The sequence below is a fragment of the Schistocerca gregaria genome, chromosome 2, assembly GCF_023897955.1.
Source record: "Schistocerca gregaria isolate iqSchGreg1 chromosome 2, iqSchGreg1.2, whole genome shotgun sequence".
Lineage (NCBI taxonomy): Eukaryota > Metazoa > Arthropoda > Insecta > Orthoptera > Acrididae > Schistocerca > Schistocerca gregaria.
Window position 1 is genome coordinate 927,117,258 of NC_064921.1, and position 21,166 is coordinate 927,138,423.

At 42.6% G+C, this 21,166-nt stretch overlaps 1 protein-coding gene across 1 annotated transcript in view; it reads right to left on the reverse strand.

Moving 5' to 3' along the window:
- Positions 1-21,166, reverse strand: part of LOC126335355 (sialin-like) — a 429,162-nt gene that overhangs the window by 35,368 nt on the left and 372,628 nt on the right. The window contains exons 9-10 of the mRNA XM_049998542.1: positions 19,682-19,814; positions 12,337-12,492 (exon numbers count right to left, since the gene is read on the reverse strand). Coding sequence (XP_049854499.1) covers positions 12,337-12,492; positions 19,682-19,814 — 289 coding nt within the window. The remainder of the gene's footprint in view (positions 1-12,336; positions 12,493-19,681; positions 19,815-21,166) is intronic.

Sequence of the window (21,166 nt, forward strand, 5' to 3'; positions counted from 1 at the left end):
GGCCTCACAGCCCGGAAGTTACAACTGAAGATTTGTATTTGTTTCTATATTTTACTGTGCTAAGGTTGGTTAGATTTCTAGAGAACCTCACGATGTCTGCAGAATGAGCGCCAATCAGCATTTTAGAGACTGGTCCCGTAACAGGCCAGAGAAATGAGCTGACAGTTGCGCATAAGCAAGCTATCGCAAGGACTGAAGCTTCTATTAATTTTTAAAACCACATCTCTCGTTCGTACACTATCTGCGCAGTGAATGTGAGCTCTATCTTCAGTGAACAGCATCCGGCAGAAGCAGGATCACGGAAGCGTGCCGCTGCAGCGCACAGCTGGCGCAGCCTAGCTGGGCTGGGCAGCCGTGCAGAGGAAGCAGAAGAGCTAATGTGATTACGAGAAGAAGAGTAAGAAGAGGCGGCCGAGGACCGTGGTTGATTGCAGCTGCAGGTAGCCTGGGGAAATCCCGGCGCGCCTCGCCTCGCCTTATGAAATAACCAGGCAGGCGCTGCCCGGCTGCACTCCGGTCCCTGGGGGCGGTAATTGGGCGCCAGCAGGCAGCCGCCTCCCTGGGGGGAGGGGGAGGGGAGGGGAGGGGTACGCCGCTCATGACTCGCTGATTAGGCGCACCAGCTCAGTCAGTACACACCCTGCGCAGCGCCTAGGTGCCGTGTATCAGCCCGCTGCGTACGGTCTCCATCTTCTGCGCGAGACACTGTACACTAATTTCATTTCGTTTTCATTCGCGCGCCCGAGGGCCACAAATTGAATCTTGTCGTTACACGTAACGCAATTCGATAAGCGAACTACCAGTACTTGAATCTAGTTAGCGTTTTTTTTTTTTTTTTTTTTTTTTTTTTTTTTTTTTTTTTTTTTTTTTGTCGGAGCAAGAAGCTCTCTAGCAGAGGAATCGTGTAACGGTTTACTTAGATCCTCAAGTACACGCATTGACTACCAACGACACTCAGAGCAGAGAACTTGAGGTCACACCATAATGAATCGCTTTTCTACTGCTTTTATTTTAAGATTCTGACTCGCCATGAATTTAATCCTGTGGTGTAAGAAGATAACTGAGAAAACGTGTGCCATAAAGATTCAAGACGAAACAGATAAAAGATTCAAGTCCAAACGTGTGTGTATATTACGCCACACTGTTCATGCATACAGTAAAAATAAATTTTTATGGGACAGAGCTCACGTGTGAACACACGACAACACGGTCCGAAGTCATGTATTCAGTCCCTCACACAAACGAAAAATGACAGAGAGAAAGCCGAAATACTGAATTCGGTTTTCCGAAACTGTCTCAGCGCGGAAGATTGTAACATGCTCCCTCATTTCAGTATTTGTACGAACATCTAAATGGCAGATATTAAGATAACTGATAGCGCAATAGAAAAACAGCTACAATCCCTCTGTTGTGAGAAAGCATCATTTCCATGGGGGCAGGAAGATTTGGCTTAACGTCCCGTCAACATCGATGTCATTAGAGATGGACTGTGGCAAGAGTGAGGAAGGAAATCGGCCGTGCCCTCTGAAAGGAAGCATCCCCGTACTTGCCTGGAGCGATTTAGGGAAATCATGGAAAACCTAAACCTGGACGGCCGGAAGCGGGTTTAAACCTTGGTCCTCTCGAATGTGAGTCTAGTGTGCTAACGGATTGAAGACTTCCTTACAGAGAGAACACAGAACGACACTCTTAACGGAAAGAAATCGACATATGTAAACGTAATTACTGGGGCACACAAAGGAAGTGTGATAGGGCTATTCCAGTTTGCATTTTATGTAAATGATGTATTAAAATGCGGCAGAAGCTCTTTAAGGTTGTTTTTTAGCTGATGCGGTTGTAAATGAGAAGATAGTAATGCCAGAAGAGCCGAAGTTAAGCGCTGTTGGGCGTGGCCGGCACTTGGGTGGGTGACCATCTGGGCCGCCATGCGCTGTTGCCATTTTTTGGGGTGCACTTAGCCGCGTGATGCCAATAGAGGAGCTACTCGACCGAATAGTAGCTGCTCCGGTCAAAGAAAACCATCACAACGACCAGGAGAGTGGTGTGCTTACCATATGCCCCTCCTATCTGTATCCTCAGATGAGGATGACACGGCGGTCGGATGGTCCCGATTGGCCACTTGTGGCCTGAAGACGGAGTGAATGCCACAAGAGAGTAACGTTTTGCAAAGAATTGATGAGAAGTGGGTTGGTAGGAGTTTGACCTTGAATGTAAATAAATCTAACATATTCGAACACATAAGAAAAGATATCCATTCTTGTACAACTACACTATTTTGACAAATTGCTGGTAACAGAATCCAACGTAAAATATCTAAAAGAAACTATCCAGATCGACCTTAAGTGAAGTGAGCACATAAAACAAATAATGAGAAAGCAAATGCCAGACTGACAAGGGAAACTCCCCATTGCACCCCCTCCATATTTTGTGGTAAGAGGGTCCAGTGGACAGCCCGTCGAAAACTGAACACAGATCAAGCCTGAAAACAGAAAGAGGGTGTACTGAACTGCGAAAAAAAGCGAAATAAAACAGTGAACGTTCCAAGGGCGTGAACTGCAATATAGAGCAGCCTAAGAGAGACTGCAATATAGAGCAGCCTAAGACAGCAATGGCGTCGTTGTTAAGTGGTCACGGTGTTGGACTGCCACCCGGGAAAGCCGTGTTTACCCATTTTTTCGCAGTTCACTGTATTATAATTTGTGTCTGTATCGTGGTGTAACGTCCGTTTGCAACATCGAGGTATAATGACAGTTGATTCTTCACAACTGCTCTATTAGCAGCCGACAGGAAGTGGTTTTAGAATGGGAGCAGCAAGCGTTTCATGTGAAGCTGAAATTTGCTTGAATATGCTGTGAGAGGACGCTGCCATTTGAATGTACTTTTATTAACTTTACTTACGTCTTGACCACACTTTTATTTTTCCAACAACCTTACGCGTTTCGACTTTCCGTCGTTTTCAAAGGCTACAAAATACATCGTTTGAAAATGACGGAAAGCCGAAACGCGCAAGGTTGCTGAAAAAATAAAAGTGTGATCAAGACACAAGAAAGGTTATTTGATGATAAGGCGACAAGTCAACCGAATCCTGCACCGGAAAACACGTTCGGTGTGTAATATGCGGCATTAGTGACACTACGTGTGTCGTATGATGCGAATCTCTTATCGACGTACCTAATTTCTATGCCTAGTAAGTGAATGAGATATGCCTCCTTACCCGATATAGGTGTTCGTATAAACGTGAATGTGATCACTCCCAAGGAAATGATGAAAACTTAATAGTTTGCCACATAATCTGCAATAAATGAATGCAACAGTTTCACAAACACTAAGTTTCTCTGTGCTCTGTCAAAAAGTATGTTTTTAACGTTTTTGAAGTTGCATTACGATTTGGAAGTTTTGACTCTTGAATTCCTTTGTTGTAACATAGTTCACACCCGTTTATTTGTTATTTTCATTTCTGTGAGACGTCTCTGTGGTATCTCGCCTTCATTCACTATTCATCAAATGTACTTGCGAAGGGAACGTATTCTGACCACATGATTCATATTCTATAACCAATATATAGAATGACAACGGCCAAGGCTGCAGAAAGAGAAAAAACATTTCAAAGACCGGACGGACAGCTCAAAATGTTGTGAAAAAAAATTAAAATAAATTTACGGCCCAATAGCGAGATCAGTTAACCACCACGCCGCGACTGTTAAGATTCTCTCGATATTGCAGTCATTAAACGTGGACAGTTCATTGGTTCTACTTTGCTCTTTTTTTCATAGTTCAATACCCTTTCTTCCTGTTTTCGTTCTTGATCTGTGTTCAGCTTCTGACGGGTTACCCGCTGGGCCATCTTAACACTATATCTGAGGGGGTGTCATGGGGAGTTTCCCTTCTGGGATTCACAGAAAGAATATTAAGAAAATGTGACTCTCCCACCGAAAAGGCTCGCAAGTCGGTCGCTCGATAGACCCTTTCCAGGTAGGAGTGATAGAAGAAATAGAGAAGATCAAACGAAGAGCGGGGCGCTTCGTTACAGGGTTGTTTAGTCTGCGCTAGAGCGTTGGAAAGACGCTACAAGGGAGGTGTTGTGCAACGCGGAGAAGTTTACTTTTGAAATTTCCGAGAAAAGTCGGACAGCATATTGAACGTCTCTCGAAACGACCACAACGAGAAATTAGAGGCTTACCGACAATCATTCTTCCCACTCGCCATTCGCAAACGGAATAGAGAAGGGGGAATCATTTAGCGGTACCAGAAGTACCCTCCGCCATGCATCGTCAGATAGCTTTAGAAGTGCTGATGTAGATGCAGATGTTTATATCAGCCAAAATCTTTCGCCTTTTATCTAATATTGTCTCTAGTAACATCTTTAACCGTCTCTTTAACGTAACGCCGTTAGCGTTCGCTAACATCTTTGTCTTTAAAACCAATTCATTAGTGGTGGTATCACTGGCGGAATCTATGAATAACGTCTTAGGCTGTCTTCTGCTGTGGAAAAGAACTCACCTTTGCTGGGGTTCTCTAGTGGGGTAACATCTTGCTGCGAATAGTGCGGCACAGTCTTCGTCTGCCGAAAACTTACGATCCGGCGTCATGGACGAGTGCAGGACAGCCTTAACTTTTTCAGACCTGATTTCTTTTTCTTTATGTGCTAATGTTCTCAGGTGATTTTCTAATGATTTTTGGATGCAAAATTTATACGATAAAATGTACCGGTTTTCAAAATATAGTTTGTACACTTGGCTTCATTTTATGGACTAAAATAACTAATGACCAAGTATTCTCTATTACAAAATAACAATATCAATATTCAATTATACAGTGAAATTGAAATATAGTGGAACAACAACAACCGTGAATTCTGGTGGTCACGAGCTATTGCGTACTGCTACATTGACTTGCTGATATTTTCACAGTGATGCCCAACAGTTGGCATTACTTGCGCATCATGAAATGGTTGAACATTCACAAATTTGTACCCCAAGTATCCAATGGGGAAAAATATTTCTGTTGCAGCTAAGACCCAGTAAAAGTTAATGTATACAATTGTAGCCGGATGTCTGAAAGGGTTAACGCCCCGAGAACGAGACACATGGTGAGACGCCATTGGACGTTCCGACAGTTAGCGCCACCTGGGCGCTGTTGTCACCACGGCCTTTGCGAGATGGGAGTCGTGTGCAAAACGATGGGAACAACCAAAGGATAATAATCTATTCAGTCGGTTGCAGGAAAGCAGTCGACTTATTCGGTTCTATTTTTACGTATCAGTAGAATTATTCATTCATTCTGTTGATTTAAATCAGTGTATGAGAACAACCGAATGGAAACAATCGATTCGGTAGTTTCTAGTTTGCCGTATAGATTGAATTATTCTCTCTCTTTTTCCGTGGAACAGTAGATTCAGTACGTTATAGTATTGCACGTTCACCGAATGACTTTCTTTCGATTGAAACGTGTATTCGCTCTTTCGACTGAAACCACTCTTTTAGCTTTTTAGATGACCGAGTTATGCTCTGTTTCCTCCAAGTGAAACCAGTCTTGTCATCATTTAAAACTGAACAATATATTGCAGTGTATTAAGTTCGTCCAAGCGCAATTAAAATGTAACTAATTAAGCTTATGTTTAGTTGGAGATACAAAGTTGAGCATAAAAGTCCCCTGAGGGGCATATGAAGACGGAAGAAAAATTGCCACATTTTAGCGATTGATAGCATTTCACTTCATTAAAAAGATGTAACGATGTTCATTAATTAAAAATCATTTCAATCTAACATTTAAACACTTATTCAGCCATTTATTTGCGTGAAAGGTAAATTATTGTGTAGAAAATTACTTCATCAGTTATGTACGAACAAATCATACGGATACACACAAACCTGTTTACATTTTACATCCCTTAAAATAAATAGCAAATATAATATTTCACGGGCATGAAAAAATACTACTTATATTTACACATTGCTATCTTGATTTTCCAGTTAACACACCAGGGTAGCCGAGAGCGCTAATGCGCTACTTCCTGAACTCTGATGGCGCGCCGGCATAGGAGCGAATCAGCCCGGCCTGGATGTGGTTTTCAGGCGATTTTCCACATCCCGCTAGGTGAATATCGGGCTGGTCGCCCAGTTCCGCCTCAGTTACACGACTCACAGACATTTGAAAACGTTCGCATTATTTCATGACTTACACTAGACGCAGACAGCTGGGGTACACTACTTCCATCCCGGGGGCTTGGGTGTGGCGTCACGAAGGGCATTCGGCCACCCTCTGCAATTAACACTGCCAAATCCGTAGTACAAAGTCGATCCCGCGTTGGAGCGGGGCAAAGGCCCCGAGAAAGAAAGAAAGATGTCGATTTTCCACTTACTTCGTTCTCTAGCCGTACTATATACATTCTGTAACCACGTTCATACTTCTCTGGAGTCGCCTGATGCTCGGCGCATTCTGTTCTGAGCGGAAACATTCGATCGTTTTGGCGTTGTTAAATTAATACTGTTGGCTGCCCTCTGTTATCGCCTGTCGTCACTGTTATTCTCTTTCCGATGTAGCTTGTTACCGAGGACCTATAACTCTTTTCGGTCATATTTACCAGTAGCCAAAAGCAAATAATTAAGTCGCCAAACAATTGAAAATTTGTATCTTATATGCTTTCTGCTGAGAAAGAGAGAGAGAGAGAGACCATCTTCAATAAATTTAAATAAGTCAGTAACTATTCATTTATTTAAACATAACTATATAGTGTAGCACCAGTTATAAACATTTCAAACATTTTAAATCAACCCAAACACGGACATTTAATTGCAGAAAAATTTTGTATTCAAGGAAATAAGTACATAAATTTTGAAACACATTGTTGTAAATATACTATTTATTCACCTCTGCTTGAAATAAGATACTTTATTTGTCTTTGAAAAAGGCTGGCACCCTAGCCGTGGTTCATGTATAACCGAAAAGGCTGAAAAAGTGTATAAGTGAAACCACGCAAACCCGAAGAGTGAGTGAAAAACATTCATTTAGTAGACGTTGTAGCAAGATAAGTTTCATTCTGTTGTTTTATTGGATAGAAAAAAAAACAACTGAACTGAAAAAGTGTGTACAGTCGGTTGTTAAAACCAGTCGTTTGTCGTATCACAACATGTGTGAACGTTGTACCGCTACCCATCGAGGCGGCTACCCGCCAAGCAGTGCTGTTAGCCTGCTGGTGTTACATCAGGCGCGAGCAAGAAATCGGTGGCCCGCTATGTCTTCTGTGTGGAATATGCAGGGGTGATTCCGTGACGACAACACAAACTTTCAATGATGTTGGAAAAGAACAAATGTATCAATCTGAAACAATGGACCCTAGTCCTGAAACAACAGTCGAATGTTGCAAGCGAAACGTCGTTCTGATACCTCTGATAGCGCAATGCATGTACTGGTACTCCTGTTAATGTTGTACTAACCAGAATCATGGAACATATCCCACCAGTTATTTGTCAACGGATGTCGTTCCAGCATGACGGAGTCCCACATCACTTTGAACTGTGGGTCCTGGGTCAGACATTCCCTGAAAACTAGCTAGGCACAGGAGGACCTACTTCGTGGCCAGCACGTTCATTTGATCTCATCTCATTTGATTTCTTCTTGCGGGCAATGTGAAAGGTCTTGCGTACGAGACGCCTGACGGGACTGAAGAAGAACTCCTGAGAAGAATTCTCACTGCATGTGACACTGTTCAAACGACAATGATATTAGAACAGGCACGACAGAACTTTGTGTAACGATGCCATGCCCCCATTGCTGCTGGAGAATACCATTTTTAACAACAGTTGTATCAGCTCGGGGAACATGTGCAAGTACTTATAATCATTATTGCCCTACTGTGGACTTAAGATTTTCGGTCACTCTTACATCGAATTACGTGCTCCATTACTAGTCCAGCAACAGGGAGGATTTTCTGAATGTGTTATGGAGTATTCAGCGGAAATTCTATACGTTATGATAAGGGTTCTGAAGTTAAATCCCTTAGTTTGGATAGTGTGAGAGGCAAGAGCGGAATCTAAGTAGACTTTCGTTCATGCCTTTTGTCTTGATAGCTTCCGGATTAGGGTCCGTTATCTCAAATTGAAACATGCATTCTTCTCTGTCTTCCCTGAAAGTTTGTAGCATCATTACGGAATCACATTGTATAAGCTGTTGGTCGATGAGCTGCTGTTACTTATACGACAAAGCACCGGATTATTTCAACGATGCTGTAGGCGACGCTTTGGTAATCCAAAAGTCAAGCTGTGCACGTTCTACCAATTTTTACCTGAGCTGCTCGGACTGTTGACAAGTGGGTTCTTCGATTGAACTCTTTACTGTACTGAAATGACATGATATTCAGTATTTAATTTTTAAGCTTTTATGTAACATATTAATTAGGCTTCAGCTATTGGGTTGCTGTTTAATTCTGGTGAAATCAATTGGTTTTCTTTAAATTATAAAGACAGATTGGTTACAAATAATTCTGTCAGTTCAAAAGCACGTTAGCTTTCTTCAAAGCGAAAATTGTGAATACAGTGATTTCTTGTAATTTCAGTACTACTAATGCAGTTTTCTTTTTTTATAATAAATTCAGTTTGCTTGGATCAATTGTAAGGATCAATATACATACGTCGACCAATTTAAGCAATTCCACGCTACTGTAAGATCGCTGTTCTATTATACCACTCCAGCATTACCATTTCCTGTGAACACAGCCAGTGTCCACGTTCGTACAAGAGAGACTAGTTTTCCATGACCTGGCCCATGCAGCCGTGTACCTGCCGAGGAGTGAACTGCTATGTTAGCCTGGTATCTGTCTACATGCATACTCTGTTGGCAGTTGGTTGCTGCGTGGTAGCGTAGTACAAAAATGTTTATATTCTCATCTTCAGGGCAAAATTCCAAGTGATTCTGTTCGAATTACAATGTTTTTAATGTTTTGCATGCATAGCCTAGGAGCTTTTATGTATTATTAGCGACCAGCCCCATGTTCGCATGGGTAGCTCTAAAAGTTGAACTGCAGCGGTAACTTTGTTTACTGGGCCACTGCGTAGAGTTATGATCAAAATTCGGATATCACCGTTAAGTTATTGGATACTAGCTCCAAATACTGCAACTTAAGCGATTTAAGCAGCGCACGCCAGTAAAGTTCTCAGAAGGACGATTTAATGAATAAATATCCTCACAGTTCGGCAAATTTTCATTTATAAATTATTTACAGAAACCTTCGTGATGTTTGTAACAACCATATCAAAACCCCTACAGTTGTTTCTGAGATTAGCCTTACATACTGACAGAAAAACCCTGCGTAGGACTTTAGTTTATGATACATAGTGGTAGATTCTGATCAAGTTTCGCTGTTGTCAACAGTTGCGGCAGTTGTTTAGTTTACTGCTATTCCCACCAGTTGCCGCCCCTTCTGCAGCTCATAGCTCGTATCATTGTCGCAAGAAGACACTCTAAGCACCAATTAAGTATGGAACAGGTAACAATGCCTATATTACACATTCAGCAAAATAAAAATCGAACAGAATTTTATTGCAGTTCATGTTAAACAATTCCATTTGATCAGAGAATATCTGAACAGAAACTCGATTTCGTCTTCTGAAAGTGCGAGGGCTATTCAGAAAGGAAAGTCCGGTCGGGCGCAAAAGGGAAACCACAGAGAAAATCTGATGAAGCTTTGCACAGATGTGTTGGGCAGTGCCTCTAGTACGACCGTCGATCGCGCCACGTCGCTCTTCTCACATCTGAAACCTAAAGGTGCCTAGAAAATAGCGTCTCCCACCAATATGAGGACCTGCTGAGAGATGTCATAACATAACAGCCTTGCGTTTCCTTCTTCATAATTCTCGGCTGCACTCTGCTGAGGGAAATAAAGATGCTCCTGCAGCGTTTTCGATGGGAAGTGTTCACCCACAACGTATCCCGCAATTTTCTCCCACTGAGTTTCATCTCCGCTCATACAAACCGCTGGCAATGAAGACTGTATTCTGTCAACGAACTGTAGGCCAGTGTAGAGAACTGGCGAGAAGTAAAGACGGCTGCCTTCTATGACAAGGCTATTGGAAAGTTGGTACAACGCTGCCACAAATGTGTAAGTCGGAGCGGCCATTATGTAGAGAAATAGCTGAAAGTTGTAGCTAAGTGTTGCAAATAAAACATTTTTGATTTTCACAGCATTTTCCATTTGACGACTGATTGGACCTTACTTTCCGAATAGTCCTCGTATTACGAGACTTAACGACGGTTATTTATTTTAATTAATTAATGATAATAAAAACATCGTATAACATGTAAGGTAATCGGGGCATTTTAACCTTTTGGCTCGATTGAAAAACTTTAATTGCCTCTAAGGGCTTTTCTAAAGAAAATGAGAAAATTGAAATGCTCTCATATCAGGCTTTGGAGGAAGGAAGCTATTCCTCATAAAATCTATTATGTCATTCCGCATAAGAGGTGATTCTAACTTACAAGACGTGTTAGTTAAGCTGCAGATAATCTATGAAAGACAAACCAAATAGGAAAACTTGAGTCATACAAAGAAAGCTAATGAAGTTAACCCAAGTAATAATATTGACATGCAGTGGCTGAAGGTGTGTTATGTTATAAAGAAACAACTTTTATTATACGGGATTATACACTACTGGCCATTAAAATTGCTACACCAAGAAGAAATGCAGATGATAAACGGGTATTAATTGGACACATATATTATACTAGAACTGACATGTGATTACATTTTCACGCAATTTGGGTGCATAGATCCTGAGAAATCAGTACCCAGAACAACTACCTCTGGACGTAATAACGGCCTTGATACGCCTGGGCCTTGAGTCAAACAGAGCTTGGATGGCGTGTACAGGTACAGCTGCCCATGCAGCTTCAACACAATACCACAGTTCGTCAAGAGTAGTGACTGGCGTATTGTGACGAGCCAGTCGCTCGGCCACCATTGACCAGACGTTTTCAGTTGGTGAGAGATCTGGAGAATGTGCTGGCCAGGGAAGCAGTCGAACATTTTCTGTATCCAGAAAGGCCCTTACAGGACCTGTAACATGCGGTCGTGCATTATCCTGCTGAAATGTAGGGTTTCGCAGGGATCGAATCAAGGGGAGAGCCACGGGTCGTAACACATCTCAAATGTAACGTCCTTTGTTCAAAGTGCCGTCAATGCGAACAAGAGGTGACCGAGACCTGTAACCAATGGCACCCCATACCATCACGCCAGGTGATACGCCAGTATGGCGATGAAGAATACACGCTTACAATGTGCGTTCACCACGATTTCGCCAAACAAGAATGCGACCATCATGATGTTGTAAACAGAACCTGGATTCACCCGAAAAAATGACGTTTTGCCATTCCTGCACCCAGGTTCGTCGTTGAGTACACCATCGCAGGCGCCCCTGTCTGTGATGCAGTGTCAAGGGTAACCGCGGCCATGATCTCCGAGCTGATAGTCCATGCTGCTGCAAAACGTCGTTGTACTGTACGTGCAGGTGGTTGTTGTTTTGTAAACGTTCCCATCTCTTGACTCAGGGATCGAGACGTGGCTGCACGATCCGTTACAGCCATGCGGATAAGATGCCTGTCATCTCAACTGCTAGTGATACTAGGCTGTTGGGATCCAGCACGGCGTTCCGTATCACCCTCCTGAACCCACCGATTCCATATTCTGCTAACAGTCACTGGATCTCGACCAACGCGAGCAGCAATGTCGCCATGCGATAAATCGCAATCGCGATAGGCTACATTCCGACCTATATCAAAGTCGGAGACGTGATGGTACGCATTTCTCCTCCATACACGAGGCATCACAACAACGTTTCACCAGGCAACGCTGGTCAATTGCTGTTTGTGTATGAGAAATCGGTTGGAAACTTCCCTCATGTCATCACGTTGTAGGTGTCGCCACCGGCGCCAACCTTGTGTGAAAGCTCTGAAAAGATAATCATTTTCATATCACAGCATCTTCTTCCTGTCGGTTCAATTTCGCGGCTGTAGCACGTCATCTTCGTGGTGTAGCAATTTTAATGGCCAGTAGTGTAGATTACAGTTCTCAAAGCGTTTTTATTTGAAGCAATCGATTATTAATAGAGCGATCGGTCGCAGTTGATCTGGGATTTAAGAATAGAGCGGCGGGTTCTGTATAATGTAATCGAAGTATATGCAGATAACTAAAATACGATAATAATGAAAATGGTAATTAAATGCGCGAACAGAGCTCTGAGACGACACTTGCAGGAAGTCGCCTTCCCTGTTGCTAACAGAACGAGGTAACAAATAACACCGCCCTCGGTCTCTGAGACCTCGCTTGCACAGACAATACTGTACCTGCAAAGTTGGGCGCCAGGTCGACGCTGTTGGCGAGCGGTCCAGCGGCGGCCGCCCCGTTGAAGGCGGACACCAGCGTCATGATGGCCACCTCTGCGGAGGCGCTGCAGCCCACGTGGGTCAGCACCAGGCACAGCACTCCGGGAACCAGCTCCCCTGCGCAGTCGCGGTGAGCGCCGTTAGTGTAGCAGCGGTAAGTTTGCTGGTTAAGGCTACGAAATCGTGTGAACTAGACAAGATCTTCAACATAAGATAACAGCTTCAGCTGAAAATCAACATACGCATTTAAGCTAAAAGTTTACTCTGGTTACTGTTGGCGTTTCGCTTACAAATATCAGCGAAAGTGTTACATTACCGCGACATATCGTACATGTGCGTTGTTTGCAGACATACCCACAGTTACCACAAGCGCTGCCTACAGCCAGAACGCGGCGCTGGAATGGAAGTACTGCAGCAGTAAGACTGTATCCTAAATGTCTGCGGAACAAGAGAGAGAAGTCCCTTCGCGCCACGAAGGACAATCTGGACCAACGATCGTGTCCTCATCATCACGTTACGCGGAGAAGGCAAGTCAACCAGGACAGATGCTCGCCGTGTGCACCGGAGTCAAAGTGGTGTGTTGTGGATATGGTTCAAAAGACTCTGAACACTATGAGACTCAACTTTTGAGGTCATCAGTCCCCTAGAACGTAGAACTACTTAAACCTAACTAACCTAAGGACATCACACACATCCTTACCCGAGGCAGGATTCGAACCTGCGACCGTAGCGGTCTCGCGGTTCCAGAATATAGCGCCTAGAACCGCACGGCCACTCCGTCCGGCTATGGATATGGAATCTATTCCAGTTGACAGGTATTGCTGTGGACTTACACCACTCAGGTCGTCCAAGTCTGACTAGCACACACGATGATGTATACCTACGACTTCTGAGTGAAAGGAACAGTGGGCACAGAGTTCCAAAATTGGGCTCGGCGCTAGAAGAGGATACAGGTCGTCATGTATCCCATCACACTGTTAGAAGACGATTGCATGATGCGAATATTCGTTCCCCACGATTATGGCGAAACACATGTTGTCCACCACAACACTATGGACTGCGTTACAGATGAGCAAATAATCATCAGAAGGGGCGCTCCAGGAAAGGGGTCGGGTGCTGCTTACAGACAGTTTTTACCCTGATAATAGTAGACAACGCGGGAAAATAGAACGCTACAACACTGCGTCCCACAAGCGCAGCAAGGTGGTGGTAGAGTGATATTCTGGGGTGTTGTTGTTTGGGACCACCATACACCTCTCGTAGTTGTTGAGGACAGTCTCAAAACGGTACAGGGTAAAGATTCTACAACCGATAGTCGGACTGTATCGTCAAAGGGGATTTTGCGTTCTCCGTTTGAACAGATGCAATCCTGAGTGATTTTCGTCGATAGTACAGGACCGAACCTCCCTAACAACTCTGAAAGACACTAAGACACTTTAAACATGACTGACAGCACCAACCGGAAATAAATTTTCAATACATAAAGTATACCGCTAACCGGTTGCGTAAAAGTATCTCAAACACCTTGATCAAGTTTCAGTACCAGTAATAGTATCTTTTTCAGAACGATTGTTTCCAATTTTAGTGCCTTGCAATTTATGTCACTTTCCTTCTGAAAAAGATACTTTTAGTGGTAATGAAACCTGGTTAAGGCTTTTACAGCAAACTTATGTAACCAGCTGGTTGTACACTTAACTACATATTGAGAACTTTGATTGAACTGCGACGTCCAAAAGCAGCGGGAGTCAGTGCAGTATCAGCGCACACGTGTTTGCTGTAGTATTGGACGAATCTCGCTGGATGTTATCTCTCATGTCTCTCCGTGCGATTGATTAGTAGTGAGCTTGACGGTGTTCTGCCGAGTAGTTGTTTCAATTTTCAGTGCAATATTTCGACGATCGACCCAGCTGTCTGTGAGTTTTGCTTATGTGTGCACACTCCGCCAGCACTCCAAACATACTGTGAACAATTGTTGGTCTCAAGCCGCATTTTTCCATCTCACGTTGGGGATACTGCCGCAAATATAATCATGAAGTGAAATATACTAAGATCAGTATAGTGGTGCAAACGCTAAGTATCTGGGACAGCATAATTGAGGAGTCTATCGAAATAAAGATGTCAGAAAAGTTGGTAAACATGGACGGCGGTAACGATGTAAATAACGCTTGGGATCCCAAACATTATTTATTAAAATATCGTCAGCCATCAGACCATTAAAGCTGTAAATCGCTGAGAGCTCTGTTAAACGATGAACGCGGGTAGTGGACCTCGGGAATCGAGCTCGTCTATAAATCGCTGCATGAGACCAAAAATACTTCACAGTCTGTTTTGAGTATAAGTAGCGAATTCCCAGCTCTTGAAGAAGACTGCTGGTTGAGTCGTCGAAATATTGTGCAAAAAGTGGAAACAACAGATCGGCAAAACACCAGTACCACACTATTATCGTCTGGATATTTGTCGCCCCTAGGATGGTGGGGACGTTTAACATTTGTGAAAGGCAAATGAAAACTTTGACCATAAACCTGATTGCAATGTGTCCTCCAAGTCTGTGTGTGCATACAAATAAAAGACATTCCCTTGTAAAATCCGATAACTGTTTTGAAAAGAAAAAATTTGCAGTCCTTTGCGTAAGTTAAAATCCATCCAGAGTTCTTATATTCAGTCTCGTCGAATCTGGTGAATCTTTTTAAAACACCCTGAATTGCTGAGGCTACAGGGGACTTCGTCGGATGAGGTTGCTGAAATTTCTTACACCTTCGACGGACCACTTGTTTCTAAACATAGGGAGATCCTATTGGTGAAATGACGGGTAATTGCTCAGCCGAAATACTACAAAGCTTCACTAACAGCATTCGTCGTACCCATGAGAGACTCAGTAACAATAGTACAGACAATCTGTCTTCCTCCATGTCACAATTACTCATCATGTGGCTACGTGTAACAAACATACAGCAGAAGTAACGGTTCTGGCTACAGAGCGGCTTAAATAGGTAAGCAAAGTAGAGAAAGAAAAACATGTAGACTTGCAAAAATAAGAAAACAGTTTCTTAATAATGCAAATATTTTAATATCTGACAGATTGCAGTGTTAAGAAGTCTTTTTTGAAAATGAGTGACTGGGTTGTAGCCTATCACGAAGTGAAACGTGTACAATAAGTTCAGAGCAATAAGCAGTTCAGACAAGAAGAGAAGAGAAGCTTTAGAAATGTGATGGAGCGGAATAATGCTGAGGATTAGGGAGGTACAACGGATAGCTGATGAATAGTAGTGCGTAAGAAAGAGGGTCATGGTAAAAATTGAATAAAAGAAGGGACGGGTTGATAAGACGCATGCTCATATTATCGAGAAAGTGTGGAGCATAAAACCTGTAGAGGCTATAGTAAGCAGGTTTCAGTAGTTATGCAGAAATGAAGGGGCTTCAACAGGACAATTTCGCATTCAGAGCTGCATAAAATCAGTCTTTCGATTGAAGACTACATCAACAAAAAGCAATGCATGGAATGGCGAAACATGGAGTATGAAACGCACACGCACTTGCGGGAGTACTACAAATGTTCAATGAATATGAGGCAGTAGGACAATAAAGGAAATGACATGAATGAACAGGAACAAATGCTTTGTACATTCAAAGTTCCGCCATAATTTGTTTGGGTAATACCGAGAAGCGTTGTAATATTCGCTGTCGACGACAAGGAAGATCCGATTGCAACATCTATGTGTACATTTTGGGAGCAACGAAATAGAAGTCAGAAAGCTATTTAATATCTGTTGAATAATACAAATATCGATTTATACGAGTCCAGTTTCGCAGTCACGTCAATAAGAATTCTGGATGTCGTAGGAGTAACTCCATATCCGTTCAATTAATAATGTTTAATAGAGGAATACAACTCACAGCGATTCCAGAACCAACCCATTTTGTATAAGCATCTTTGTCACAGAGTAAAACTTATGAAGGTTTAAATTAATTTTAATCGCTTACGCGAGACGGCCTCAGTATAACGAATGTTCGTCCCCAATCCCCTCCAAACGATCCAGAAGCATTTGTATTTCTGCTTGTAAATTCCCTGGAAACCTATTACTCTAGAGGAGCATTAACTCATTACGCTACAGCGGTATTTGCAGGAGTCATGTTTGTAAGCCGGCAAATCCCTGGACCTTCTCTTATGTCGCTGCGACACACATTTACTTCCAATCGAGCATCCCTCTCCTCCACAGGAACAATAACGTCTGTAGCTTGTATCTGCTCATTCTCTGTATGACAACTCAGGAGAGCGGCTAACTATAGTTGTAGTTTATTTTGGACCATCATTTAAATTACACCTGAAAAAAGAAAGACGACATTTCATATGAACTACTGTTTAACGCGTCAGGATCTCAGAGATTTGATAATTGTTCTAATGCTTATCTGAAAGCTTCGTCACAAAAATGTCATTTTTATCTATTTCCTCATTTCCATTCCAGAGCTTCAGAGTGAAAACCATTTGCTAAGATAAAAATTATAGCGTTTCATGAATCTTCATTAGTATGTGAATATGAAATTCGTATTTAGAAATTTTTAAATTTCAAAATATTCAAAAATTTCGAAAAAGGAAGTAGTAAATGAAGAGTCAAGGTAAGAAAAAACAAAAAAAGGTTGGGGAAGGGAAGAGAGGAAATAGTTTTCGGAAGCTGTATGAATGCAGTATACAATGCTTCATATCTAGCTCGACTTTTTAATAGACTTTTCAGAATGTCTGTCTGCTGCACGAATATTCCTGTATTATCCGTAGGGATTTTTCATTGTCCAGTGACTTAGAATGGGATCCACCCTCGCGTGACTAACCGAGGAACTACATGATATACTTGCTTCCTCTAGCGCTACGTAAAAGTCACAACTTGGCAAACTTCCTCTAAAGTTATTCCATAACACAAACGCAACGTAGTACTGAGTCCTGAGTTAACTAACCAAAACGTCCGAGGTTCATATAGTATGCGGCCGCGAACTCAGCTTCAGTCCACCTCTAGTCGGAATGGAGGGTGAAACTTTGACAATACCTGCCACTCGTACTGGTGAAACGTCAGAACAATCATCAGACGAACGTCGGCCGAAGAACCGAAGACAGAAGCCTACAGGCAGTTTGTTAGAGCATGCATTGCCATCCGTGGTGATCACAACCCCTATTAAGAACCACGTCTCGCCCTTTGTAACGTCCAGGAACAACCACGAACAGCAGTGACTTCAGCGTAATCATTGTGTTTCAATAGAAGTATCATTTCTGTTCGTCTCTTTGCGCATTTCTTTCATTTTCCTTCTGCACTATACTGTAACAGCTTTTTCAATGTATGATCCAATTTCTATAGAGATACGTTACTTTTCAGTGACAGGTCATCCAAAGTTACTTTCGTCCTTATGTTTCGCACACTTCTGGTAGCCATCACTGAGTTTCTGTCATATTTTCAAACTTGCTCTGTGGAACTTTTCCATTCATTGATGTAGTTTATCGCCGTTAGAGTCAAATACTAGAACGTCATTAGGAATTCGGATTCCATTAAGACATACTCCATCAATTCGTATTGTGTCCTCTTTTCCCCAGTTTAGGAATCTGTCGGTTCCTGTAGGGCAATCGAAACGACATGTTTATTCTTAACATCTTAATGAAGAAAAAAAGGAGTAGAAGGAGATCTGATAAGGAGGGAATGGGACTATAAATAGGGCTGACTATTGAATGAAACATTAGTGAAATATAGGATATGACAGTCAAACATAGCTTTAACGCTTTTTTGTGATCATGACTCACAAATATATAGAGTTAAAATAAACACGAAGCCAGAAATAAAGTAATGACGTATTAAGAGTAGAGAGAGTTATCATATTAAACCAAGAACGACTTCGACAAGGCAACTGTTAAAATTAAGACAGTAGTTTTAAATAAATACTAATAGGAAGACGATAGACTGACTATTGGCTGTTGAGTAAACTGACCAGTGGTAGAGCAATATTCTTCACGCGCCTTTCTCTGCTGATAGAGTATTCTAGAGAAGAGTAGGAGCCTAGCCATGAAACAGTTCGGACGTTTGTAGTAGTAGTTCCGATGGAAATGATAAGTTGCCGGATCTAGCAGTGCTTCATACATCAAAAGTGTGGTAAAGTGACGGCATAATTATTCCGATGGGCGTGTAGAAAAAAGGTTCAAATGGCTCTGAGCACTATGGGACTTAACATCTGTGGTCACCAGTCCCCTAGAACTTAGAACTACTTAAACCTAACTAACCTAAGGACATCACACAAATCCATGCCCGAGGCAGGATTCGAACCTCCGACCGTACCGGTCACGCGGTTCCAGACTGCGTGTAGAAATTTCGGAAATTTTAAGTGAAGAAAAGACATATATTCCGCGTGGCGTATTGAGCAGGTTGGTGGCTAAAAACTGTGACTGCATTTGGTACCGACAGACTTAATATTTGGCGAGCATTCTCAATCAAAAACAATCAATATTTTTGTAGCTTTTACGTTTTCTGGAAATGCAACACCATAAACTTGCTAACGTGAGTGAAAGGGTTTGTGAGTGACTGTGTTAAGACTAGCACGGGCTTTGCAGTGATACTTGTTCACCTACGTTTCAGAATATATTAATTATGCACAAAATTTCCAACCTTTCATTTCGTGTGGAAACTTTCTCCCGAAACGTAGATTAGTGACTTTAATTGTAGCCTGATTCACGTCGAAGTACAGTAGGTTTTATTCGGCTTCCCTACTGATGATCTGCTGAGACAGTGTTCACAGGCAGGTGCAGATTCGTCGTAAAGGGACGGAAAGAGCCGCGCCGGCGCAATTAGTTTTCATATTGTCCTGCAGTCAAGTATTGGAGCAAGCTGACATTTCTGTATTTGATATAAGAATTGGCAAAAGAATTCCAAATAAATTAAAACAAAAATTAGTGTATGTAACTGCAATTCAACAAGTGAAGAATAAATATTTGAACCAAGGCTGGGTCTCCTTCTCACTGGGCCCACTCGTCAGCCACTACGCCGCCCTGACACAGTCGTTTCGGACGACTGCACAGACAGTGCTAGTTTACCTCCCTCCTCAACCCAAAACCCATTGTGCACTTCAGTCTGAATATATACCTCATAGATGTTTGCGGCTTGGAAAAGTCTCTGGAACCAAATAGTTTCATTTGGAAAAAAAAAGGTTCACCGGTAACCTAGTCAACTTGCCCCGCTATCCCTGCTGTAGTTGTATGAAAGATGGGCAAGACGGGTGACAAGTAGGCTGTATGACCCGCTGGTACGGTACCTGTTGAGCAGCGGGGTGGGCGACTTACCGAGGGTGGTGGAGATCTTGCGCACGGCGGTGAGGGAGAAGGAGCCGGAGGCGAGCATCCGATCGGCCATCCAGGAGAAGACGAGCGCGGCCAGGAAGCGGCTCACGTTGGGCAGCCCGGACACCAGCCCGTTCTGCCGGCACACCACGCAGCACAGTTACACCACGTGTACCAGTCCACTAGCTGTAGTCCATTGTCGACTCGGCGTGGCATAACCAAAGTAAAACAGTAGTTATCTCTAAATCTACGTAAAAAAAAAGCTTCCAAAATAGAAATTTTACTGTCCAGATTGCAGCTGATAAATATCTTAATTAGTAATTTGAGCAAAGTTACATTGCCACCTTCACATCATCGGATACGTGAAACTTCCTGGCAGATTAAAATTGTGTGCCGGACCGAGACTCGAACTCGGGACATTTGCCTTTCTCGGGCAAGCGCTCTACCAACTGAGCTACCCAAGCACGACTCACGCCTGTCTCCTGCAAGGTTCACAGGAGAGCTTCTGTGAAATTTGGAAGGTAGGAGACGAGGTACTGGCAGGAGTAAAGCTGTGAGGACGGGGCGTGAGTCGTGCTTGGGTAGTTCAGTTGGTAGAGTTGGTAGAGTTGGAGTTGCCAAGAAGTTTCATATCAGCGCACACTCCCGCTGCAGAGTGAAAATCTCATTCTGGAAACATCGGATACGTGAAATATAAAGCCCCTATGTATGGCACAATGCCGTATGGCCATTGAAACCATGGAAGTAATCTCGTAGAAAAGACATTCCCATACAATAACAAGTAAACCTGTCAAAGTGATACACTTCGATTTCGATCGGCTTTGAATATATTGTAGTGTAGAGAATAATAAGACATACACGTACATTCTACTAAACACCTTTTATCATCCAAAAACATTTTCTCAGTGCCGATCCTTCAACTTTTAGTCGAACTCCAATGCTCTTTTTACAAGATCACTGATTCTGCAAAGTCTTTTAAAGGTACCTTTTCTTTTTAACTTTTAGTTTCCTACTATTTCAATTGTTAAAAAACCACGGAGATAAGTTTGTTTTATATAAGACCCTTCATTAAATTCGTCCTTTCACAAATTTTAAAATTATTGTTAATATTTCACTTTTTTAATTTATTGTTTTCGTCTTTCCGTATGTCTAAACACTTTGGATGAAGATCGGGTTGATGTTATTGCTGATATCCACCCCCCCCCCCCCCCCGCCTCCCCACAGACATACAAACACACACGGGCACACAACACACACACACACACACACACATACATACAAACACGTGGAGTGTGGGGAATGATACTACAATGAAGGAAGAAGACAGTAACAAGACGTCTTTTGCATTCTTCGATTTGGAAACGTCTCAGTAGAGTCGTTCCATAAGGCTATTGCCTCCTGTGACCTTGTGTCACCATCTTTTGCACACCACAGGTTTGTGATTTAGTTCTTCAACGACCCTATGAGGACTGAGAAGCATATATCAAA